Source organism: Mus musculus, chromosome 13, assembly GCF_000001635.26.
Source record: "Mus musculus strain C57BL/6J chromosome 13, GRCm38.p6 C57BL/6J".
Classification (NCBI taxonomy): Eukaryota; Metazoa; Chordata; class Mammalia; order Rodentia; family Muridae; genus Mus; species Mus musculus.
The window spans coordinates 111,760,797-111,786,855 of NC_000079.6; the positions used below are offsets into that span (position 1 = coordinate 111,760,797).

A 26,059-nucleotide genomic window follows, 5' to 3' on the forward strand; every position below is an offset into this window, starting at 1 on the left:
CTCTCTCTGCCTCTGCTCCCTTTTCTCCCTTCACGTCGATGGCCAATAGCATCCAGGGAGAAATGGGCGTCACACCCTAGTTCCCTGACCGTCAAATTCATGGGACTTAGAAACTTGCGGGAATAGCTGTTGAGACCTTTCCAGATTATGTTAATTGAGGCGGGGGACCTAGCGTAAATGTGCTAAGCACCAGCTCGTGGGCTGAGTGAGGAGAAATAAGCTCTTCTCTTCTGCTTCCTGTCTGTGGATGCAGTGAGACTCTAGCTCCTCCTGTCATGCCTCCCCCCAAGGTTAGCTGCTCCCTTCAGTTGTTGAAACACATTCTTCCCTCTAGGGTTACTTCTTCCAGGCAATTGGTCACAAAAACAATAGAAATCACTAAAGCACAGCAGCACTTAGTCTGAAACGCTCGTTACTCTAACACTTAGAGCACGGCATACCTTTACTCAAGTTTGATTGGTAACCATGGGAACTAACACTGGAGAGCTTCGAGTAAGTTCTAATAACTGGGTAGCTTCATTTTCATAGTTTGCTTTATGCTTAAAAATACTAAAACCTTGCCTGGAGAGATGACTCTGCGGTTAAGAGCACTGACCGCTCTTCCAGGGGTCCCGAGTTCAAATCCCAGCAACCACATGGTGGCTCACAACCATCTGTAATGGGACCCGATGCCCTCTTCTGGTGTGTCTGAGGATAGCTACAGTGTACTCACATATATAAAACAAATACATCTTAAAACAAAACACTAAAACTGAGAGAGAGAAAAAAAAGAAAAAACTATAAAGAACTCCATATTTATTCTTGATTAAAATACTTTATAGAGAAGGAAGCAAAGTTTTATTTAAAAAAGGCAGGAAAAGCAGGAATATCAGTGGTGTGGAGACTTCAAGTCAGAATATTTTTCTTAAGAGATAAAAGCCACAGAAATTTATGTTACTTTTGGCCTGTAGGAAAAGATGAAGCAGGTGGGACCAGAAGAGAAAGGTGAGACTAGAGAATGCTTTGTTTATACTAACGAAGGGCAATGATGTAACAGAGTTGATGTTTGTGTGGCTACAGCACCAGGCCCCAAACCTCCTCTACAGGAGGACCGTAAATGGTATTGACCTCATGACCAATTAGCAAAAAGTAAGCTTAATGTCTAAGACGACGTATATACGTGAAAGCTTCTAAATATGAGAGATAAGTTTAACCCAATTCTGGGGTGGGGAACAGGTTCTGATGTATTTACATGTGTTCTGTTACAAAGAAACTCTAAGGAGAATGAGCCAGCCAGAGCCTCGAGCTTTCTGCGCTGCTTCAGCTTTAATCAACCTTCCATGATGTCCTAAGGTAAAGCCGGTGACACAGCCGGTGACAGCCTCAAAACCGTGCCATCGCATAGCTGAGAATAAACAAGGAGATGTGCCTCCGCAGGACACTGCTCACAAACCAGATGGGAGAATTAAGCTGTGCCTATAAATTCTGTGGATTTTATCAGATTGGTAAGGAGCGGGTGGCTAACAGGAAGAGTACATTTCAAGACCGCAGAAGAAGGGGCCGCGAAGCCGAAAGGCAGCCCTTTTCTATCAGAGCCATTGGATGAGTTAAGGTGCCTCACAAACAGCCCAGCACCCAGAGCCTGCCAACTAGCCACACGGTGCTATCTGACCTCACTCCTATCTCACTATACTATCTACTGGAAGCACTGGCTATAGATCCTACGTTTGAAAATAGTACAGTAAGCATTCAAGTGACCACGAAAATAATTTATAAGTTGGCCAACCAAAACCCAAGTTCACGGAGGATGAAAAACCATTCCGAGGAGGAAAAGGCAACCAAAACACCCAAGCCTGAGAAACCCGAGTCCTCGTGCGTCCTCTCAGCAAGTGCCTGCTGTGTACCAGGGTGACACACAAGGGGGAAACTGGGTTTGCACAGCAGGAAACAGGTGCACAGCAGACACACTTGCCAGGAACGGGGACTACACGGGGGAAGTCAGCTCTGAAAGGCTGCAACTCCCCCCTTGCACGGCCTCTTACGTACGTTAGGTTAGGAAGAGACACAGGAGATAGGTGAAACTACAAAGGAACATTAAAATGTAGGCTGTGCAACGTGAATATAGAAAATAATAACCCAGGAGCCAGATTTAAGGTTTTAGCATGCTAGGAGTCACACAAGCCAAGTGCTTCCCTAAATCAGAAACAGCTGAGGGACGGGGACAAACACGGGACATGGCCAACAGGACTCTCTGGGAATTACATAAAGGGATACCTACCTGAATCCATGGCTCGGCCAAATCTTTGTAAGCGGAAGGAATCTGCTGGGTTCCAAAATGAGTAAGGTTAAAACTGCTCTCCTGATTCCTTCGCTGTGATCCGGCCACGGGCTGCTGTGGGGAGGATGGCTGCTGGACAGCTCGCAGGGAGGTGGGGGACTCCACGGGGCTTGATAACTCATGGCTAAAATGAAAAATAACAAAACTTAGCCACAAGATATTAACAGATATAAGTCCCCCCATTTATTTATTTATGTTTGTTTGTTTATTTATTTATTTATTGGGACCAGGTTTGCTGTAGCTCAGGCTAGCCTTGAACCCACCATCCTCCTGCCTGAGCTCCACCAAGAGCTGGGATTACAGGTGTGTACTACCATGAAGGCCTAGAGGACATCATTTTAATTTTTTGTTGAACATATACAAATCAGATATTCAAAATTACTACCTGTAGAAGTCATGGGATCTCCACTTAGATCTACAAAGGGGACATATTAAAGGCTCTCTATTTCTTCTACACTCTTCCGCCCCTGAAAAATATAAAGGAAAAATATCATGAAAATGTCAACGTTTAAGCATAAAGTCCTAAGCATTCATGATGGTTAGTGTAAGACGGATATAGAAGGAGCCTCATACACCGCAGTGGAGTCAATCCTGATGCTTGTACAAATGCTACCATCACTCGTGATAACACTGCTGTGCTGAGCATCCCTCACAGCATCTTCCCCACTCCATTCTGTGGCTAGCCTTGCAGACTCACCCTCTGGAAAGCCTGTCCAGGTCTTCCACCCTTTCTGTCCTCACAGCTTCTGGGCTGGGAGCTTTTCAGCCTATGTTCCTTCCATTTCTACCTGCAATCCTGGATATACACTCCTTTCCTCAATCTACACAGACCCTATAGCCCAGTCTGTAGAAACTCTACATGGAGCTTAAACAGGACTCCCTTCTGCTCCAGACAATGTCCCCACAACCCCGAGTAAAGCAGCCAAGCAGAGCCCAGCCAGGTTGAGTGTCGGGGAGGGGACACCTACAGATGGACATGCAATGGTGGTGCAGCTTGTTCCTGCAGCCATCTTCACACACAGTCAGGCTCTCCTCATCCAGCATGCCCAGCAAGCAGATGGGACACATCTGCTCCTCTTCATCCTTGATGCTGTGAGGGAAAGAAGCAAAACACTAAGCGCCCAACTCCGGAAGATGTCTCTGGAATAAGCACCCATTAGCCACAGATTCCCGTTGGACGACACCATGTGATCATGTAACAACTGCAGGGCAGTCAGTCCTTCCTTCCTTCAGAGATCCGTCTGCCTCTGCCTACCGAGTGGTGGGATTAAAGATGTACACCACCTCCTGCCTGTTAACACATAGGAATTCAGGAGCAGAACCACGGAACTGGATTCACAGATTGTATGTGAGTTAGACTGTCCCTACTGTGAATGGAGGAACTACAACCCACGAAAGGAGGTTCGTATCCCTGAAATGATCCCTCTGACCAGCCATGGACACATCATGGTGGTATAATGTTCACTGATTTGATAGATTCTAACTATATATGTATCTGTGTACCACTGACACTCTAAATGTATTCCTAGTTTTACAGTTTAAGAAATCATAATAAACATTTTTTAGTCTAGTTTTTGATGTTTTTGAAGTCACAGGAATACGTAACAATGAGTATCAAAGGGAAAGTTATCCAGTCAACGTGTGGCCTATTTTATAAATAAAGTTTTATGGACAATGACCACATCCACTTACTTTTTTTCGAGACAGGGTTTCTCTGTGTAGCCCTGGCTGTCCTGGAACTCACTTTGTAGACCAGGCTGGCCTCGAACTCAGATAGCTGCCTGCCTCTGCCTCCCAAGTGCTGGGATTAAAGGTGTGTGCCACCACGCCCGGCTTCCACTCACTTTCATATTATCAATGAAAACTACTTGAGCTTACTAGGGCATGACTGACATAAGCACTTAAAGAAAATGACATAACTGTAATAGTAAATAGTATATGTCATAGCTGTAATAACAGACACTATTAGTGACCATTATAACTCTGCCCTAATTTTTATACACCTATAATTTCATATTATATAATCAGTATAAGTAAGCAATAGAACTCAAATAAGGTTTCACTTATCAATATTTCCCATAGTACTCAGTAGTCTCCAGGGGTGTCATTTTAATGGCTACATGGCATATTCATAACATGGACATGTTTGGGGGGCAGTGCAGTGTACAGGGCCCTTCTGTGTACCCCAAGTTGGCCTGGAACTCCCTACTCAGCCCAAATGGCCTCAGACTCACTGTAGCTCTCTCTCAGCCTCCGGCACGCGTGGATCATATGCGCGTCACCACATCTGGCTATGGTGTGGGTATGCTTTAATCATTCATTCGTCGCTGGCTATTTAAACCTTTTTCTATATTTTCACTACACTATGCCACACATAACAAACAGGCCACATAAAACCTACTGAAGATGGTACATTTCTTCAATGCACCAGGTCTGGGTAGTGCCTGCTCTAGCGCAGGAGATGAAAATGTTTCAGGAAACCACCCTCCTTCTGCCCCCCCCTCCCCCCCCAGGTTGAACTACTTTCATACAGTGGAGTGCCTTTCAAGAACAGGCCTGCTGCATTACGAAAGTCCCCTTAATTACCTAAGTAAAATGTGCCATTTCCCCACATATATGTATATTCACTTATATGGAGAAATAAAAAATTTTATATAAATATTTGTTTTTAAATAAAAATTCATAAATGTTATTTTTATGATGTAGAAAGCACAATGTCCTGGACTCGCCATGCATCCCCACCCACAGACGCCTTCCTACTGTGCTCGGACTCACCCTTTCCTTCCTCCCTCGTCTCTCTGCTGTGCTTTTTATTAAGCATTTTTCAGAATGTTATTGGGCTCACTGACATGCTTACTAGCCTCTTCAAAATTTTCTTTTATGAGCCGGGTGGTGGTGGTGCACACCTTTAATCCCAGCGCTCAGGAGGCAGAGGCGGGCGGGTCTCTGAGTTTGAGGCCAGCCTGAGTTCCAGGACAGCCAGGGACTACACTGAGAAACTCTGTCTCGAAAAACAAAATAAAACAAAAACAACAAAAAAAATTTATTTCATGACTATGTTCTTTCTAGGGTCACCTTTGCGCTTTCAGTTTTTAGAAGGGTTTTGTATATTTTCAGTATGCTTTAATCTTGTTTATTTTGAATTTTTATTGCATGCATGTGAGTGTTTTGCCTGTATGTACGTATGTATATGTGCCACATGCATACCTGGTGCCTGTGGAGGCCAGAACAGGGTGTCAGATGCCCTGGAACTGGAGTTATTATGGACAGCTGTTAGCTACCATGCGGTGCTGGGAATTGAACCTGGGTCCTCTGGAATAGCAGTTGGTGCTCTTAACTGCTGGGCCACCTCTAGAGCCTCCTTCTCTATTTTCTACTTTTTTGAGATATCATTTGCAATTTTTATAAAATTAGACCCCAGATGACTCTCCCTTTAGGTGTCCTTTTTATTACTTATTTTTTCTATAAAAATATGTGATTATGTGGAACAAATTACACAACATGACAAACTCTGTGCCCACACTGCTGATATACCAATGCACCTGGACACTTCGGCTCCTGTCCCATATCAATGTGTCCTTGCTCACCTTAGGAACTTCTGATCTAAGCTTTAGCTATCTAGGTTTAAACATTATTTTCTTTCTTCAACAGAAAAGAGAAAATAAGTGTGGTTTCTGAAGCTTGATAAAGAAGAGACCTCCCTAAGTCTCCCCATTTGTTCAGAAACAGAAAGAAACCTGGGGTAGGAGTCAAGATACCCACACTCTGGCCATGCTATGACTTAAACGAGTTATGCCGCCTCTTCTGGCTTCATCCACACCTAAGGAAGCCAGGAGATCTTTCATTTCACAAATCTTTGTGTTTTCCACAGATGAACATCTGCTCAGTGGGCCTCAGCACCACTTCCCTCCGCTCAGTTAACTCCGAGGCAGTTATGAACTTGAGGGTCTGTGGTGGGATGCAGATGAGACCTCCCACAGCCAGTGCTTCTCAAACAGGGAGCCAAGGACACAGATGCCTGCTCTCCTTTCTGCAGTAACCGAATCATCTCATTTTTACACCAAGGAGGTGGTGCCACAGAACAGAAAGTTCTGTTACGGAGCAGATAACAGTCTCCACAGAATACCAGAGACTTAAAACACCCACATCTATTCGTTTAGGCTGCGTTTTGCATCCCTCGGAGCTTGTCTTGGTCATCTTTCCAGCCACCGTGCCTTGGAGCGTTTGTGAAGCACTGTAGACTGTATGCAGTAACCGTGAGTGATGGTGACCTCCTATCCTACGGCTGCCCTGCCTACTGACCGAGTACAAGCTCACCTTCTCCCAGGTACAGACTCTCCAGAAACAGATACGACCGGAGTACTGATGGTATAGATATAAAAATCCCATACTTAAAAGTGATTTTGGAAAACCGCTTTGCCTTGTAGACAGTTTATTTATAAAAGAGTTACCGATGTTTCCTTCTACCTTACAGTTGCCTCAGCTTCATTACCTGTGGAACAGTGACAAAATCTACCCAACATAAGAACGGGAGGGAACAGCGCTGTCGGGGGCTTGGCTACAGTAATGTCTGACAGAGCAGCCTCTCATTCGTTTACACCTGCCGCCTGCTTTCTCACAAGAGTGGACATTATGTTAATTTCTGATACGTCATTTCCAGTGCTGTAGTGTGGAGAGCAAAGCGTCTTCACGTGACCTTTAATAGCCTTTACCTATGATTTGAACATGAAAAGCCAAGACTCAATAACTACATCATTGTCTAGCAATTCAGTAAGTTAAAAAAATAAAAAAACCCTAGAATTATGGTGTGGCCAGTACATCAGTGCTCCACCCTGTGACCAGTACAAACCTGTTTTCTGAACTAGATGTGGATGTGCTAGACGATGACAGTGTGTGACAATTTGACATGCGTGACACAAACTTCTGGATGGTGTTCCGGGATGGAGCTTTGATTCTCGAGCTACGCCTACTGTGGTATTTCTGGAACAAACTCTCAACCTAACATTGGAAAAAGACAGCGTCAATGATATGGATGCCACAATTATGCACATGAAGAGGTGAATTATTCGTCCTTATTTGCATAAAGTTTGCATAGAGCTGATTTAAGAGCTTCCAACGTAAGAACGCGACTTTAACCGCAGCACAGTGCTTCCTGCCTTTTACAGTTTAGGAGAAGGAAAACCAAACCATCTGTCACTCAGGAAATCACCAAGGAACCTTTAAAGGCATCAGATAGTTCTTTTGTAGCTTCACATGCCCAACATGGTCACCGTCTATTTCATTCAGTGCTCTTGGTAAAATTCACGATGTACCATACAAGTCTGTTGCCAATTTTACCCCAGAGTTGTATGTTGAAAAATTACCTCGAAATTTTTTAAAGTTTTTCTCCATAACATGGGGTCAGAGGGTTCTAGCTGAAACACCCGGAGCATGACAAACAAGAGGTGAATACAGAATGCTCCACGCCCACAGCTGCAGTTCTGCAGAAGAGAAGGAAAACTGCCGTGAATACATTGGTGAGAATGGTTCTAGTTATCATGCTCTGAAGTTTCAAGTCGATTTTATTGACGTTTCTACTAACATTCTTCATCATTCTCACATAAAGACACAGATACATCCCCATGCATTAATCTGCCTTCAATGAATGTATTTGATAGATTAAATTTATTTTATTCAAGATACTAAGCTACAGTCAAAACATCATGCACAGCCTAGATGCATTTTAAACTCACTTTAACTTACTAAACAGAGCGCATCTCAGGTAAGGACCTTATAAAACTGAGAGCCAGGCAGAGACACGCCTGTAATTCTAGTGGCTGCAAAGCTGACACAGGAGGATCACTGTGAATTTAGGGCAAGCCTAGGCTACAAACCGAATCTGAAATAAGCTAGATGCACAGTTAAGACTCTGTTGCAAAATGAAAACAATAACAAAACAAACACCACCAACAGAACGAAGAATCCAAAGAAACCTCCGGGATGAAGTGACACTTGTACAGTTTCTAACCACACACACACACACACACACACACACACACACGCACGCACGCACGCACGCACGCACGCACGCACGCACACACACACATGCAAGAAGAAGAAAAACCATTTCCTAGTACGCAGGCTAAAAAACGGTACCACATACCAGTGAAATATAAAATAGTGTTGGACACTACCTGTGGCCCAATAAACACCCGGTATTTATTGTCTGGACTGTCTCCTCCAATCAGGAAAGAGTTGGGTCCTATCTGCTGCAGCAGGTACAGCCTGGCTCTCATCACTTTGTTCACGCGGCGGCTCGTCTCCTCTGGGCTGTACGGGGAGAAGCCATCCGGTGACGGGGCTCTTCGGGGTGGTGTGATTCTGCCACTCTGGAACTTCACAAAATTGTTTTTTATTAGGTAAATTTCTCACTTCTTGATAAGAAATTAACCGGTCATACCAGAAAGCCATGCAGCAGATTATATTCCCAGATTAAAAAAAAAAAACCAGCTTCCCGGAGGAAGAAAATGCTGAAACCTGACACAACTCATTTTAGAATCTCAGCCATTCCTAGAAGAGATGATAACTCTTTGCCTGGGAGACAACCATATGGTCATTTTATAAACTACTCCATAACCCTGGGTCTTTTAAAGTACCGTGCGAGCTCAAAGCATATGCTAAAGGCATAAAGTGACCGTTTCTTGCAGTGACTGTAAACACGCAATCTCTGGGCTTTTAGCTCCCCATGACTGCATTCACAACTGCTACCATGGGCCCCCTCCCCCACAGGCCCCCTCCCCCATGGACCCCCCTCCCCTGAACCCTGCAGGCGCTTTCTCCTTTACAACGCCCCCTCAAGGCTGACCAAGACCAAGACCGGAACTTGGTCTTGTCATCAACGCCCAGTAGAGATTATGGTCGGTGGAGATGCCTGGCCTGACCGTTGCAACAACGGCATAAATAGCATCAAACCGTAAAGCTTCCCAGAACCCTCTGGTGGTGGGACAGGGCCGGTGTAACGGTTTCTGAAAATGTCACATTTCCACCTAGGAATCCCACCCCTAGGTATGAACTGAGGAGAAGTGAAAACATGTCCACACAACAAACTTGTATGTGAATGTTCCCACCAGTATCCCTGGGGCTAACGCAAAGCCTGGGGCTAACAGAGAAACCGCAGGTCATGGATTACTTGAGCAAAGAAGCACCCCATGGATTGGGCAGACTCAAAACCTGGAGTCATCAGAGAGACGACTTAGCAATGTCCAGCCAGCCTGTGCAGGCCGAACACAAAGCAAGGTGAAGCAATTGCTGGACTGGCTGCAAGGAGCCTTGGCCGTGTGTGTGTGTGTGTGTGTGTGTGTGTGTGTGTGTGTGTGTGTGTGTGTGTGTGTGTGATAGGCACACCTCAGCTATGCAACAAATTGGCTGTCTGTCTGTCTGTCTGCAGTCCATGAAAGCTCAGTCTGATTTCCAAGTATAGAAACAACTTCAGGCTAATGGTGCCTAGCTCGTCCTTACTGTGGTTTGGGGCAAGGGGCACAGAGAGGCACGATTCTGTCTCTCCATAGCCAGGGTCCTCCTTCCCTTTGGTGCCTCATGGAATCAAGATGCACATGGATTTGAGAATGGATCCCGCACACAGCAGCTTCTGCTCTGGTCCCGCAGCCATTCCAGGAGGCAGCCACCAACAGCACCCCCCACCCCACCCACCCCCACCTTGGTGATCAGAGAAGTCCCCCTCAGCTTGAGCAGAGGCCATCAGGAGCAGAGAAGAAGCTCCTGTCCCCAGTTCTCAAATGTCTGAGCCGGTCCCAGTTACAGAGTCGTCACCGGTGTTAGTTAGTGATCAAAGTCTACTTTGGGCGGATCTATGTGCTTTAAATAGTCGGGGAAACGTAAGGTTTTCCTTGTGCACAGCGTCATTCGCTCACTCTTCAAACGCAGAAGTGCATTTCCACCACTAGGGTCTCTACTGCCCTGTGCTATCTTATCTCTCTGATGTCTGATTTAACTTGAAAAGCTCTCTGGTCTGCTGTGATATGTGTTGATTAAATCACACATACAAAAAAAAAAAAAAAAAAAAAAAGAATCTGACTTCCAAAGGAAGGGATATTTTGAGAGCCTTTTCAGAGAAAGCAAGCCTCTTCTCTATGACACTATAGCTGCCCATCACACCCACCCCAAGCTCCAACAGCAGTCTCTGATTTCTTTACATCCTTTTACTTTTATTTTTTGTGTACAGGAAGTTTACCCACATGCACGATGAACACTGTACTGTGTATGTGTAGTGCCCACAAAACCAGAAGAGGGCATGAGATTCCCCAACGGTGGATTACACGTAGCTGGAGCCACCTTGTGGGAGCAGGAAGAGTGGCAAGTGCCCTCAGCTACTGAGCCCTCTCTCCAGCAATGGAGGCAGCTGCGATGGGAATAGCAAAGAACTGTCTCTGCCTTTTCTTACTAGCGCGTTAACTCCACAGGGTACACTGTATGTCCTGAATGGGTCCTACGAATCATTTCCCTTCAGTATACACTTAGTTATCTGGGAAATGCCAGTTTACTAAGTAACAAAGACATACTTAATCATGCAGTATTAAAAAAAATTTTTTTTTTCATATCATCTGTCTCAGAAAGGTTTAAATACTGAGAAATGGTCAAACACGGTGGGAACTGTCTTGTAAAATTAAAATTTTTGCTTAGGAACCTCAAATCTTATCAGTGGTTAAAAATACTTTATTTTCTTTGAAGAGACAGTTTCATTTAGTTTGCTTTAGAGAAAAGCGTCTGCTAAATACACGTCCACGCCACCGTACTTCGTTGGCCGTTTTTTTTTCAATGAATGATTCTGTTCCGCGAGAACAGGACGATTACAGCTCCAGCAGCTGCATAAATGCTTCTCCTTGAGATGGTGACCACATTTTAGGGTACGGCAGAAGTGCTTTATGCAAGCATCCCATTTTATAAATATTTAATACACACTGAGATTCAAGAAACATAATTTCTATTTCATTCACAAAGGCATTCTTGAATCAAAGTAGCCCTTTCCGTTCATAGGCCATACATAGCAATGAAGAGCATGAATTCTGAGGGGTTAGTGTAAGGCAGGTGGACAGGAGATATGAAAACAGGTATCAAGGCCGATGACTCACACAATGCGTAGGTGCTAATAAAGGGGAAGCCCCGAATCTGATGTCGTAGTCTACTGTCACTGGGGCGGGGCACTAGCGACTTTATTAGTTACTCATGCACTGAAAAGGCAGACAAAGCACTGGTTTTTGTATAAAACTAGTTTTGACCTGACCAGTGTCCACAGAGCATCTCAGGGGCCTAGTTTTGACCTGACAGAAGAGCATCTTGGGACCTAGGGCCCGTGCTCCTTGTGAATCACTTCAGATCACACTTTGAAAGCTGCTGCTCTCTGGCACAGCTGGGCTACCCTCTGTGTGTCGTGAACGAGCCAAAGACGACAGCCATGAACAGACTGGGCTTGAATCTTAACTTACAGGCACCGGGGACACTCGTTTCCGTCTCACTCCTGGGGATTCCGGCTTCACCGAGCGCCCTGACGGAGAGCTGCCAGGAGATGGGCTTCGTCGGCCCTTGGGGGCTGGTGCAGCGGAACCTGCCTGGCCCTCTCCTTGGGGCTCAGCTGCCAAGTTATTCATTTCAGATCCATCTCCTTTAATAGGGATTGGCTTCACCACCTGAATTGAAAGTAGTTCATTATTTTACGTAACAATATACGAGAAGCACATCTGACCATCACAGGGTGGAAAATGAACTGAGTTTTTAATACAATATTAACACAGATATTCCAGGTAACAGGTCACACTTTATTTGGTATGACTTTATGTCACTGGTGTGGGACACTCTTTTACTTACACAGATGTCATGTGTAAACTAATTAAGGTTACCATACAAAATTACGGAAGAACTAACTGCTACTTACTGCATTCTCTAGCTCATTTGATAGTCACAATCAACTTAAATTAGGAATCAAATGCAGAAAAATTACACTTCAAGGATTATTCAGTGAAACTGAAGAACTATTCCTCTACATTTGGAAAAAGTGTAGGCAATACAAACAACAATGGGCATTAACTCGTTAAATACAGTTTGATCGTCTTATACTATCATAAAAATTGTTATTTTACAATATTTTTAAAGTGTAGCTCAAGAAGGCAGGAAAGGGCTGGCAGCACAGCCTGGTGGTACAGACGTTTCTCAGCATGCATGGAGCCTTAGGTTCAAATCTCAGGGCCAAAGGGAAAAAGAGAGATTAAGGGGCTAGAAAAAGCCAGGGCAGTTTCAAGCTTAAAGACCAATTTCTTAAATTGGAAACATGCAATTTACACAACCTGCTGCTGTTACTGCCATGTTTAAATATAGGCCTCTCCGACCAGATCTGGGCTGTGCAGCCTGAGGACAGTAGAAGTCTACACTGTGCACTCCCGCACCTCCCGCTATGTGCGGCACAATTCCATCTGAGGGCTGCTCACTCATCCCTCACGTTTCGTTCCAATCCTACCGTTCATTAACACAACCTACGTTCTGATAACACAACCTACGTTCTTTAAAGCTTTCTGTAGTTTTAAAAGGTTTATCTTCATTATTTTTATTTATGGGGGAGCATGCACATGGGTGCAGGGACCTGAGGATGACAGAGACAGGGACTCCCATGGAGCTACCGTTACAGGTGTGAGCCACCAGATGTGGGGTCAGGGGCCACTCAGTCCCTTAGCAAGAACAGCATCTTATAGTCTTTTATCGCTGAGCCATCTCTCCAGCCCGAAACTGCATTTCTTTCTTTACTTGTGTGTGAAGTCAGAGTGTAACTGGTATGAACTGGTTCTCTCCTCCCACTGTGTGGAGCAAACCCTGACTGTCTGGGCTGGCGAGCCCTTTAGCCATGGAGCCATCTTGCTGGCCCAAGCCTACATTCTTCATCTGTCCTAAGTCTTTACTGCCCGCCTGCCCACCTCATCCATCTGGTACCTGCTCGTCAGGGGATTTGTGTTATTTTACACATTGCTTTTACTTATGGGTGTAAGCCTCAATTTCCTGTTTGGAGATTTTTTTTTATTATTTAGTGTTTTAAGAAGGTTTTAAAGGCAACTGAATAAAAATAAATAAATAAACAAAAATAATTAGACCTTCCAAGTACAAAGTAAACTTCCTAAGGATAGTTTGAAATCTGTAAGCCACAGAATTCGAGATGGGCAATTATGCTCAAGGATTATAGGTTATGTCACTTACTCTACACATCTCTTCTCTCTTTCCTCCTGCCCCACATACAAGGTATTTAAGCATTTGCCAGAAAGTAGACAGTGAGAGAAAATTAGTTTTAAATAATATAGCATTAATGTGGTTGGATTTGCCATATAGCACTGTAGAATAACTCCAGCTCCTGGAGCTTAAAGAGAAGCACGCCCTAAGCTCTGATGGAGCACGCCCTAAGCTCTGATGGAGCACGCCCTAAGGTCTGATGGAGCACGCCCTAAGCTCTGATGGAGCACACCCTAAGGTCTGATGGAGCACGCCCTAAGCTCTGATGGAGCACGCCCTAAGCTCTGATGGAGCAGGCCCTAAGGTCTGATGGAGTACGCCCTAAGCTCTGATGGAGCAGGTCCTAAGCTCTGATGGAGCAGGCCCTAAGGTCTGATGGAGCACGCCCTAAGCTCTGATGGAGCACGCCCTAAGCTCTGAAGGAGCACACCCTAAGGTCTGATGGAGCACGCCCTAAGCTCTGATGGAGTACGCCCTAAGCTCTGATGGAGCAGGTCCTAAGCTCTGATGGAGCAGGCCCTAAGGTCTGATGGAGCACGCCCTAAGCTCTGATGGAGCAGGCCCTAAGCTCTGATGGAGCAGGCCCTAAGCTCTGATGGAGCACGCTCTAACCTTTAATGGTGTTCACTGCTTAGTTCTCTACTGCTTAGTTTTGACGGAGCAGAACTGAGCCCCTCTCCACTCTCTCTCACATCTAAAAGTGTTTCAGCAGATCTTTCTAAGCTTAGTCCTTTATTTCTCTCTCTCCTCTCCAAAGAACGAAATGATGAAGGATCCCATTACTTGTGGGCACCACATATGATACACAGACAACATGCAGGCAGGACACTAAGACATGGAGTACAATTTCAAAGCTGAGATTTTTATTTTGTGTTTAGTTGATTTAATGTTGAATATGCCTGTGGGATGAGGAAGGAGCAGAAGGCTATGTGGCAGGGTTTAGTCAGGGGCTGGCTGGAGTGTAATGCATTGCTGTTTCTGTTTCAAAAGAAAAATATAAGCCAAGCGTTTTCCAGAGACTGGCGGCCTCTCCCTCTCCCTCTGTCTGGACAGAGGTGCATTTTACCACAGCATCTTCAACTGTCTGAGCGGAAATCACAGCTCAGGATGCAGGGTCCTTTCCCTTCTTAACCTGGCTACTCTTGTGACTCCATAAATTTTATCTTTAGCCCCAAGTCTATTTAATCTGATTTTTTTTTCCCCCTGCTTTCCTGAAAGATTTCTGGAAGCACAATTCTTAGGCCTGATCAGACATAAAGCGTCTGAAATCAATTAGAATTTTTATTCAGAGAATCCAGTACAAAACCTACTCAGAGTACAGACCCTGCCGTCAGAGGGTTCCTTTATGCGCTCCACCAAACGCAGTCCTGTGACGGCTTAAGTGGCTTACTGGGCAGAGTTTTAGTTATGCCTTATTTCAAGGCGACAGGAAGTTGAGCTCCTCACTTCCTGCGCCGCCTTCCCCAGAGCCGGAGCCCACAGCACTCACCACAGGGCCTCTCCTGTTCCTCCTCTCCAACCACTCGTGCTTCCAGGCGGGCATACAGGTCGCCTTGAGCTTCTCCCGGATCATTCTCTCCTCCGGGCGATCCTCCATCTTGTGCAGTCCTTTGAGGGTTTCTTTATTCTCCATCTCTCGACTAAAGTTACGGGAGAAATAAGGACAAGAAAAGCGTCAGGTGCGAGACATGATTCCTAAGCACAAGTAAACAGCTGGTTGTTTTGCCCTGGTGACAGGTGCCTGAAAGGACAGAGTTACAAACCCCCAGAAAAACAGCGGTAAGGGACAAAACCACCACGCATCATGAATTCTGTGTTTAGCGTGCACACCGCTCAGCACTGTCTGCTACCACCAACTTTAACGGTATCTCTAACAAGAGGAGGTTCTACCTAGAAGTTGTAGGCTTCCTAATAATATACAAATGCAGCTCCTTTCTTAGTAGATGCCAGAACAAATCCAAAACATCAGCTATTGCTTTAGCAAAGCCCGCCCACCACACCGATATTACGATATACCAGAAACAGGTATTTGGAAAGCTCCCGACTACCCTTATTTTAGATTTTCTAAGGACTCATGCCGATATCCTGAGACAACACGATCAAGTCTGCGTGTTCCTGGAACAAGATCACTATGACGAAGCTCTTGGTGTATACTTCATAACTAGAGTGGAAAGGACCTGCTACGAACATTTTGACCTTCACTTTATAATAGTGAGTTACCAGAATGAAGATAATCTTTAAGCGAGGGACTTCAGGGAACTAATTACACAAAGTCTAGTAGTTAAAAGCACCATTCTCTGCAAGACCGCTAATTGCAAAGTGCACCCATCCCCACTGGTGTGCGTGCACAAATATGCGTGCGCGCGCAGGCTTCAAAGCCTGGCTCCCGGGGACGGCTAAGCACCTGTATTCTGGGAGAAGGACCCATTTTTTAGAATTCTAGGCTAACTTCAGTAGCTATTTTTGGAAAGCCCGGTAAGGCTAGAGAATAATGATTTTTGTACGCTGACAGGAAGGGGAAACGCTCGTAGAAACACCAGAAACGATGACCTTGAACTCACTCCTGAAGGCTAACTTCGAACTTGTCAGGGAATTTTCCAGTTAATCACAACTCAGAAGCAGCAGCTTGAGTGAAACAAACAAACAGAAACAAAACAAAACAAAAACAAAACAAAAGAAACCCAAGGTACACAGGAGCGGCGAGGGTGTGCTCACCAGACACCAATGAAACACCGAGACTGTGGCCCAAGCAGCACACAGCAAGGACACAGTCGGAAACGACTAGGTGCCCGTGGGAAGAAAAGGACACTCTACATCTGACCTGACACTCTACATCTGACCTGAATCCTGCAAAAGACAGGGCAGGCTACAAAGCAGACATCCTGCTACTCAAAAAAAAAAAAAGGTTCCTAAGCAAGAGGGAACGCCGGGTGGAAAGGCTGCTTAAATGACGGTTCATTTACTTAGCAGGATTTGTTTCCATTGCTGATTCCGTACTGTGATGTTGTTACCATGACGATGGTGATGACAGAGTAAAAGAGGATGTAAGAAAGTCAGACAGGAGGTAAAGGGAGAAGACAGGAGAAAGTGGGTACCTATTTCCTCCTGAAGGAAGCTTCCTTAAAACTCTAAGCAAGGCATGCTTATCAAGGCTCTGGAAGGAAACCAACGGAGGACCCTCGGGCAACCCCTCAGCCATGAAGAGTCACAAGGTTCCAGGCTGCAGTAACAACTGCTGGGGAGACGGGGCGCGCAGGTCTGGCAGGGTCTCTGGAGCTGGCTTATTCTCACTGCCACCCCAGTCTCCCAGGCTCACCCTCCTGCCTTTTCTCCAGCCCCAGGACACAAGGCTCTGGGGTGTCCTGGACAGGCTATGTCCCACCTGACTTCTCACTGAATTCACTTCTACACAGCCACTCAGAGACTGCGTCAGTTCACCCTTTCCCAGCTCAGCTCTTTCTCCTTCAAAGTGATCACTGCAACTTACAAACATGTCTCCTCCTCCCTCCAACTGCAAACTCTACTGGAGACAACTGTCTCCTCCTGGAGCCTTGATAAGTGAGGGTCCCTTGCTGGGCGTTTTCAGGGAGCCTCCTTCAGGCTGGGAGCAGCTCAGAGGAGATAGGTGCTCACACTCCTGCTTCTCTCCCGTCTCCTCACGCGGAGGCACACGCTTCATCGATCCACTGTGCATCAGAGCACAGGCAGTACCGAGTGACCGTTGCCTCAGATGAAACGAGTTATCTTTTACTAACAGCTTCAGCAGTCCTAAGGGCTTCCCTACCACTTCTAGCCCTGAATGACTTCCATGTTAGTATTTTTATCACTCTGCACTTGTGATTACGTCTGGAACTCTGATGTTATTTATTGAGAGAATTCATCATTCCTAAATCAATCTATAAACATAAACAAAGAGTTTTAGCCTTCTCATAAGTATTTTGTATAGTTAATTCTAAAATGCACATTTTTTACACTCTGTCATCTGAAATCTGAATGGCTCTGAGCAATGACATGTAAATTTTTAGGTGACCGTTTTTTCCTTCATAGATTGTAAAATGGTATAATTTGCAAACGCTGAGATCTCAGAAAAACAAAACAAAACATGCAGTACATCCCATTTTTCATGCCACAAAAAAACCAAAACAAACACCCCCCCCCCCCCCCCCACACACACACTGCTTCCGTTGTCCTTGAAGTGGAAAGCAGGAACCAAATCTTCCTCCCGTGCTTACACTGTGGTTTATTCATAGCCTCGCCTGTGCTCCATCCACAGACAGCAGGCTCCTAGCTTGTCGTCCATCCACGGACAGACAGACAGCAGGGTCTCCAGTGGTCAGGCATTTGTGTGTGCACATGTACACAGCAACGACTTGCCAGCCAAGGAACACTACAGCTACAGTAGAATGCGAGCTTCCTTTTTTAACCAAAGCTACTATAGTCAGGAAGCCTTGAAGCTACTAGGAACTTCTGATGGCTGGTTAACCACACTGTGTGGGGTGGGGGGTAGTGTACCATGGCTGTTATTACCTAGAAACATACGGGCTTTTAGCTAAAATAGTTTATACATGTCTGACCTTTTAAGTTAGCTGATTCTAGTAAAGCCAAAATACTTCTGGGGAGAACTACTGGAAGACTTAGAGCAAGAACAAGGCTGCAGTGACATGAGTTTGAAAGGCAAACACTAGCCGACAGGACTGTTCCTGTTGATCCGGGTGCATGGAGCCCAGGCCATTTTATGCTGGATCTAGAACTTTAAAACCCCTCAGCCTGATGTTAGGTTTCCCTAGCTTTTTCTACACGTATGGAGTACGGCTGTGAAACTCTAGGTGCTTCAAGAGTCCCCTTCTGTCTTGGAAGAGGTCGTTTTTATATTATTTATTATGATTATATTAATGTCTGGGTCTAAGCAGCTTACTATGGGTTCATCAGTTCCATAAGCCAGGCCCCTTTCCTGGAGTGCCTTACACGCCAGGCACGCCCCGTTCTTACAGCACTAAGAACACTGACAATTTATACATGTCTTTGCAGATAGTCTGCACACACACACACACACACACACACACACACACGCAATCTGCAAAGTTTCCTATCCTCACGTCTTTAATACAAAATTCCCTACAGTATTCTGTAGTCACTAGCTATTCTATCCTAGCAGGCTACATATCCATTGCAACGCGATCTAAATTCCTGGTTTCCTCACAGCACTGGGAGATCTTACAGGACGGACTGCATTTTCAGCACTTTCCTATGGGAGGAGCCAAGTGTGCTGGGACTGATATACTGTATCAGAGGTGTGTATGTGTGTAGGGGTGGGGGGCAGTCCCCAGGGGCTTTCTCCCTGTTGAGTTCATAGTTGGCTGGTCCAAGAGTGTGCCTTGGTTCAAAGACACTCTATACCGAGATGGTATTGGACATCTTGCAGTTTGAAAGTAGGATGCTTGAAAAGTGTCACTGCATAAAGAGTGGGATCAGAGTAACAAAGAAAAAACTAAGTAAAACAAAACTGTAGGCGCAGATAGAATAAAGAAGTCAGGACTCCGGGAGGACTTAGCTACCGAGGGAGGAACAATAAAAGTAGGCAGGAGGGTTGCACTGGGTCCCTCTGCAGCTACTAGACAATTAGTGCTAGCCTAATACTGCCCCAAGTGACAGGCTGTAACTCCCAAGGGCCACAGGCATGTCTCAGTGAGGGAAGCATTTTCACGATTCTTTAACCAGCTAAGCCAAGATCTCAATGGTATTTATTAAGAGGGTTTTTTCATTATTCCTAAATTAATCTACAAATATAAACCACCTAGTCTGGAATGAAACACCCTAATACACTCTAGTCTCTGGGAAAATCCCAAAAACGGGCTCAGATTTCAGCTTTGCACAACGAAGTCACATAGACATGGCGCTCAATGACGCTCAGAACCCTACCATTTTTTAAAAAGTTGATAGGCTACGTAGTAGTACAAAGGGTTAACTGTGTCCTAGAGGATGGCTCAGCAGGCAACCTGATTTTATAAACCAGGCTTGGGGCACAACTGCACCTGGGAGGCTGAAGCAGGAGGATTGCAAGCTTCACGCCCAGCCTGGGCTATATTAATAATATCTCTCTCTCTCTCCCTCTCTCTCTCTCTGTCTCTGTCTCTCTCTCTCTTAGTGGCATCCATTTTACTACCAGAATTTGAGAAGTACACAAATTCTACTTGTGATTAGGGTGCTCCTGTGTGGCAGGAGCAGCTACTACTAGTGTCCCAACACAATCTTACTGCTTAGCACAGGTCATTCATTAGCACAGATAGGAACTACTTTAATAGTGTAGACTCTGGGTGGCTGTACTAAGGAGACTCTTCATGCCTGTGGTGTCCAGAAGAGAAATTGTGGGAAAGACCCGGGTTCCGTGAGACACAGACTGCTCCCAGACGGGTCTAAGAGCTTACTCTAGCAGGAAATCACACACCAAGGAGCAAGGAGAACAAGGGAACAGCCTAGGACCCTCGGAAAGGGCCAAGAGAGAGCCAGGGAAGTATGCAGTGAGTGGTGGATATGTGAGGACGCCTCACTCAGTACAGGGCGCCGCACGAGCTGTGTTCCTATGATAAAATAAAACCAAACCAAACCTGCTTAGCCGCGACGTCAGTTATTTCTACCGGTGACAAAAAAGAAATGAGTACTGACAGGTCTACTAAACTAGAGGGGAACGTGTGCAGATAGAGACACAAAAACAAAACAAAATCCAAAAATCTGCATTTCAGTATTGGGACAGCTGTGTTTTAGCTAAGTGGACTGTTGCTGGCGACAGCCGGCCTCCTGAGCAGGAAGGTGAAGGGCAGCCCTTCCACCTCTGCCCACTGCAGCGCTCAAGTCTACACAGGCTGTTGGTATATGTAACGGCTAGCACTTCCAAAGCAAGGTCACAGGAGATTTTTTTTTTTTTTCTGAGACAGGGTTTCTCTGTGTAGCCCTGGCTGTCCTGGAACTCACTCTGTAAACCAGGCTGGTCTCGAACTCAGAAATCCGCCTGCCTCTGCCTCCCAAGTGCTGGGATTAAAGGCATGTGTCACCACTGCCCGGCAGACTCAGGTTTCTTCAAGTCCTTTTATTCCACAGCTGCAAAGTGGGAGAGAAACACCAGTGAGCGTGGGGATCATAAGTCATGGTGTTTACCCACAGTGCCGGCCTCCCTTTGATAATGTTAATTGTTTTCTCATCAGTGACTTCTCTTCTATGGCTCGCTTACTTAGAAACTATTGGCCAATTGTACTATTTTGACTTGCTCCAGAATGAAGAGTTCTAGCTCAGGGTGAAACAGACTCAAGGTTAATCATGGCTAAGAAGCAATAATGTCAGCACACAAAGAAAAGTCAGAAAGCCGTGGATTGTGTTTCTGTTTAACCTTCTGTTCTGTGTCTCGGGGCATGAAGGTTTTGGCCTTAACTAATTGACTTGCTCTTGCATTTCCCAAATGCATTTAAATTTTATCTCAAGAAAACAGGCTGGACCCCATGCCCCCATTTCCTGAGCCAGGGTTAGCGATGTCTTTCAAAAACACTCGTGGAGCCAGGTGTGGCAGCATATGCTTTTAGTCTCAGCACTTGGGAGGCAGAGGCAGGCAGAGCTCTGTGAGCTCAAGGCCAGTTTAGTCTACATAGCGAATGAATTCTAGGCCAGCTGGGGCTACATAGTAAGACTTGGTGACAAGACAAACATACAAATGAATAAAACAGAACACTCTTGGGGCTTAGGAGATGGTGGGTAAAGCATTTTCTACACATGCATGAGCACCAAGCACTTACAGTTAGAGAAGTTGGTCATAGAAGCCTCCATAGTAAGCCCAGGGCTGTGAGGCGGAGACAGGAGGATGCTGAAGGTAGCTGGCCCAACCAACCTAGCTAGGGGGCCATGTGAACAATTTCAAAGGGAACCAGAGGATACCCAAAGGTCTTCCTGCTTCTTAACGAGTACTCTTGGTAAGACTGGGTGAAAAGCCACCGTGCACAGTTAATAACAGGGATTATAAAATGTCAGAGAGCAGTTATTCAGCATAAACCACTTTTCAAATTAACCGTGTACAACTGCCAGCATGTACACGTGTGTGCATGCGTGCATGACTGCCAGCATGTACGTGTGTGTATATAAGCGCCAGAGGGTACATGTATGTATTTGTATTTGCATGTGCATGCGTGTACCAGTGGCAGCATGTGCGTACCCTGGTCCACATGTGGAAGCTGCAGTCAACTTCTCAGGAGTCAGGTTTTCCACCTCGGATGTGGGTTGTGAGGCAGGGCTCTCTTGCTCTGCCACTTTCCTCTCCTCCAGCTGGCTGGCCGGCCTACAGCCCCTCGCTGCTTCTCCTGTCCCCACCTCCCATCTTGCCACAGGACTTCTGGGATTAGAGATTCAGACAGCTTTATCTGGCTTTTCCGAGAAGGCCAGGAATTGAAGTCGGGTGGTCAAAGCTTCTATGGCAAGCATCTTAAAGTGCTGATCCATTTCTCTTATATTAGTTTTTAAAGAGTGAATAGTTCTATACGGGTTCCCCTCTCCCCTCCGTACTTGTCAATCACCTGTGACTTCTGAAGTCTATGACGTTTACGACATGCCCAAGTCTTTCTAGACTCTTTTTACACTCACATGTGCACAGAGGTGGGAGTTGGCTCTGTCCACGCGTGGGTCCAGGGACTGGACTGAGGTGGTCGCGGTTCTCACTGAGCTCTGCTCGCTGAGCTTTGGCTGGGCCCAAGCCTCTAGACAGACAACCGCATCCAATCACACATTTATTAAAGTCAAGTCCAATCCATTCTCATACGGTACTTCTAAACGATTTTCTGCAGGAATTCAGAAAGGCCGTTGGGTTTAACGCAGACACCTTCCCGAGTGCCCATTCTAAGAGAGCTCGGGCCAACAGTCCTGTGCCCCATTTGTTCCGTCCCCACAAACACCCACGAACGCTTGTATTCCTTTGATATTCACTGCTAGAAATTCCAGTGTTTATATTTCTCCTGGCTGTGTCCTTGATTCTTGATAAAGGACCGTCCGTTAGAAGCCTTGGGGAGGGGGGAGAGTGGGATGCTGTGCGCATCCTTTTCCTTAGTGAGCAGGGAAAAGGATGCTTTTTTTTTTTTTTTTTTTAAAGTGTTTGCCTGTCTATTTCCTCTCAAGAATTCCGCCCCTTTGTGCTACTTGACTCATCCAGGCCTGGGACCAGTCCACCAGACAATGGTGGCCAAGCCTAATGAGATCTCACACTTCAGTAGAGAAGCAGGCTGGGTCTCCACCACTTGTGTGGTGCAGATCTTAGCAAGGCAGCCTGCTACCTCCTGCCAGTGCTCCACCTGGGAGCACTGCCCAGAGCCCGTGTCACGAGGCAGGGAACTGGCAGGGATGGTGGCTGCTCTTTCGCTGCTCTGCTTTCCATCAAGACGACCCCAAGTCCGTGGATGTCCTTTGACACTTGGTCCAAACGTGTGTCGTCTTTCTAAGAGCTTCAACGAACAAGGCTAGTTCCGAGGGAAGCCATCTGTTAGTACAGATTTCCAGCTCAGATTTTAGGAAGAGTGGTTAAAAGTTAAATTACATGGCACTTTGAACAACTATTTTCTATATAAAACCCATTAGCGTGGTTTAAATGTTTGGAAATTTTAATACTGAAGTAGAATGCAAAACTCTTTTGCAGTCTCTGCTAAAAGAATTTCTTTGCACCCTGAGGGACAGCAAGGGCTACCGTCTTTCCTTCTGGTGGGTGGGAAGGCATGCTAGCTAGGATGCTTGAAATAGAAGACTAACGGTTTCCTGGAAAGCTAGCAGACCATTCTACTTGGGAGTGGCACACCTGCCCATGTGGGCAGTGGCTCAGGCAGGAGGATAAAAATAAATGCACAGAAGGTACACAGAACAGCACCTCTGCGGCCCCAGAAGTACGAAAGTACACAACGCTGCAGTAGAATCAACTCGATGCTAACTACCTATAGAAAGCTCTAGAAAGGTCTACTGAGGAGGTGGTGCCTGAACAACTATCAATAGCGGGATGGGCAGACATGGACCCTCTGAAGGATGATGGTGTAGACGTGTACAAACTACACAGGGGCCACACCATTTGAAGAGATAATGCTTTTATGATTCCCAGACACCACATCTGTGTGCAGACCAGGAGATACCAGCGCAACAGACAGCCGAGCCCGCTCGCTGCAGCCTGTCTCGGAGCCTTTAGTGAAAACCTAGGTGCACTGCAGGAAAGAAGGCCCACAAGGGCCATCTCGACTGCTCAGCGTGGCAACTCTTGCGAGAGGAACGTGCCCGACGGGGAGGTGCTGCTCTAACGGAACACACTGCATGAAGTGTGCTCTGGCTTTCGCTTACAGACCCCGTTTCAGCAGCCAATATTCCTAAGACGCGAATCCAGACAAGAACCCGACACCAACTGTCTTAGATGTTAACATAGGGCTTCAGTGATCATAAAGCTCTGCCTTCAGGAGCTCAAATAGGGAGGGAGATTTTTTAGTGTGTGTGTCAGCAAAGGCTCCAAATCCGAATCTCCCAGTGAAGGGAGTGGTCCTCGGACAATGGGAGCTGACTCCATCCAAAGGCTGGCAGAGCCCGAGTTCAGCTACACCTGTCTGGTCCGTTGATTCTCAGCCGAAGCGTGAGTTCTGGAGTAAGTTCAAAGAAGTTAAGAAGGTTTTTCTCTAAAAACCGCTTTACTGCCTCAAGAAAGCCCCACTATTCAGATCTTTGGAAGGGGCCTGTAGAGTGTTCTCTTTTCCTGGTAACAGACCCTGGGGGTCTGAAAGACAGCACCGGTGAGCCTTTAGCCTTCAGCATGGACAGCCTAGCGCAGGCAGGGGCTGACTTATAACCCAATCATGTCAGAGAACACTGGACATCAGGCCCTGGAGGAGGATGAAAGGCCATCACGGCCGATGGACGGGGCTGATCTGACAGCTAGAGGAGTCTCAATCTCCAGAAAAGACAGAAAGAAAGCAACAGACCACAGTCGCCCACTCAGCTGCGCTGAGGAGGAGAAGGAAGCCTCCCTTCTGGGGTGCAGGTGTGCATGTGCGCAGGGAAGAGAGGCACCAAAGCCCGGAGAAACACAGGGAGTTTCCATCCAAGAGACAACAACACTTAACAGGTTGGACTTGGCAGGAAAATGTATATACACGTTACTCATATATGCAACAGCAGAGATCGCATTTCTTGTAATGCGTGTTCCGAGGATGGGGGAGACAAGGTCAGATGCGAACTCACTGACCACGGGGTGTGAGCCCTGGAGCCAGGCCGCCTAGGGTCAAATCTTACTCGCCATGTAACTGAGGTCCAAGTTGTTCAACACGCCTCACCGTCAAGCGGGGTTACTGTTCCGTAAGGCGGTTCCAGAGCATGGTCTGTATACAGGGTACTTTGGAGGGAGCTAACTTTCACGCCTCCCCCTGCTGACCTCTTGTGTAAGTAAAATGGGGAGACAGGGACTACTAGAACTATGAACACTGCTGCTGTTACACTGTGCTGTGGAGACTGCCTCAGGTCCAGGTGCTGCTCCAGGTCTGAGCACAGCCAAGACTCACGGTCATGGCTGAGGATAGACTCTTACAAAAAGGTTAAGTAGTCTATGAGCTCTCAGTTACGAGAGAATTTGGGGGCTTTAAAACCAGGTCTTTCTGTCCTCAAAGCTTTCTCCCCTTCCACCTAAACCATGATGCTTCATATATATGTGAATGTATATGTATACATACATATATACTATTGCATACTATTTCATGTATGCAATACTTACTATTGCATACATGAAAGCACCAAATAGAACCATTACCCACCCCACTGCCGCCTTTTCCCATCGGGTTCGGAAGGTAATACTTGGCTAGAAACATGAAGAACATGAAGACTATGGTGGAGGCTCTTCTGGGCTCAGGAGTCAGGGATTGGGTCTGTTCAGTGTGGGTACTAGGATCATATAATTTCTGTCAAATGACAGGTGCAATTTCCCTACGGCACGAGGACACGGCATCAGAAACAAAGCTTCCTAGAGCAACCTTGGTGACCAGCATATTTAAACGTGGGACTCTTACATGATCTCCATCTGGTCAGAAGCTATGTGGATCACACACGCTCTGTGATAACACGGCCCGGGAAGACACTCAATGCTTGATGATTTTAAGAACAGTACTAACTTAGTTACTAGGCATGGGCATCGTTTCAAAGCTCTCTTAGAGACATCTAAAGCTGTTAAGAACATTCAAGCTGTTAAGTAGCGAGTGCAAAGCATGGGTTTCCAGGCTGTTTTACACGAAAACATTACTGTTGCGGTCTCATAGAAGATTAACTGCATCATCAATGTCATCCCTTAAAAGACACAGAGCCACTCTCCATATTGGCGTGCAGGGAACTGGAGAGCATCAGGGGCTGGAGGGGGGCTAGGAGCGCCTGCCCAGGCTTGGTGGCAGTGCAGCCACAGTGACATCCTACACTGAGGTCCAACTCTCTAGCACAGGCCTC

At 46.2% G+C, this 26,059-nt stretch overlaps 1 protein-coding gene across 3 annotated transcripts in view; it reads right to left on the reverse strand.

Annotated features, from left to right (window-relative positions):
• The window catches only part of Map3k1 (mitogen-activated protein kinase kinase kinase 1), a 71,842-nt gene that overhangs the window by 14,369 nt on the left and 31,414 nt on the right, over window positions 1-26,059 (reverse strand). For all 3 annotated transcript variants that reach the window (NM_011945.3, XM_017315516.2, XM_017315517.2), the window contains exons 2-9: window positions 15,072-15,222; window positions 11,800-12,000; window positions 8,491-8,691; window positions 7,681-7,797; window positions 7,167-7,315; window positions 3,286-3,407; window positions 2,703-2,784; window positions 2,258-2,441 (exon numbers count right to left, since the gene is read on the reverse strand). In NM_011945.3, coding sequence (NP_036075.2) covers window positions 2,258-2,441; window positions 2,703-2,784; window positions 3,286-3,407; window positions 7,167-7,315; window positions 7,681-7,797; window positions 8,491-8,691; window positions 11,800-12,000; window positions 15,072-15,222 — 1,207 coding nt within the window. The remainder of the gene's footprint in view (window positions 1-2,257; window positions 2,442-2,702; window positions 2,785-3,285; window positions 3,408-7,166; window positions 7,316-7,680; window positions 7,798-8,490; window positions 8,692-11,799; window positions 12,001-15,071; window positions 15,223-26,059) is intronic.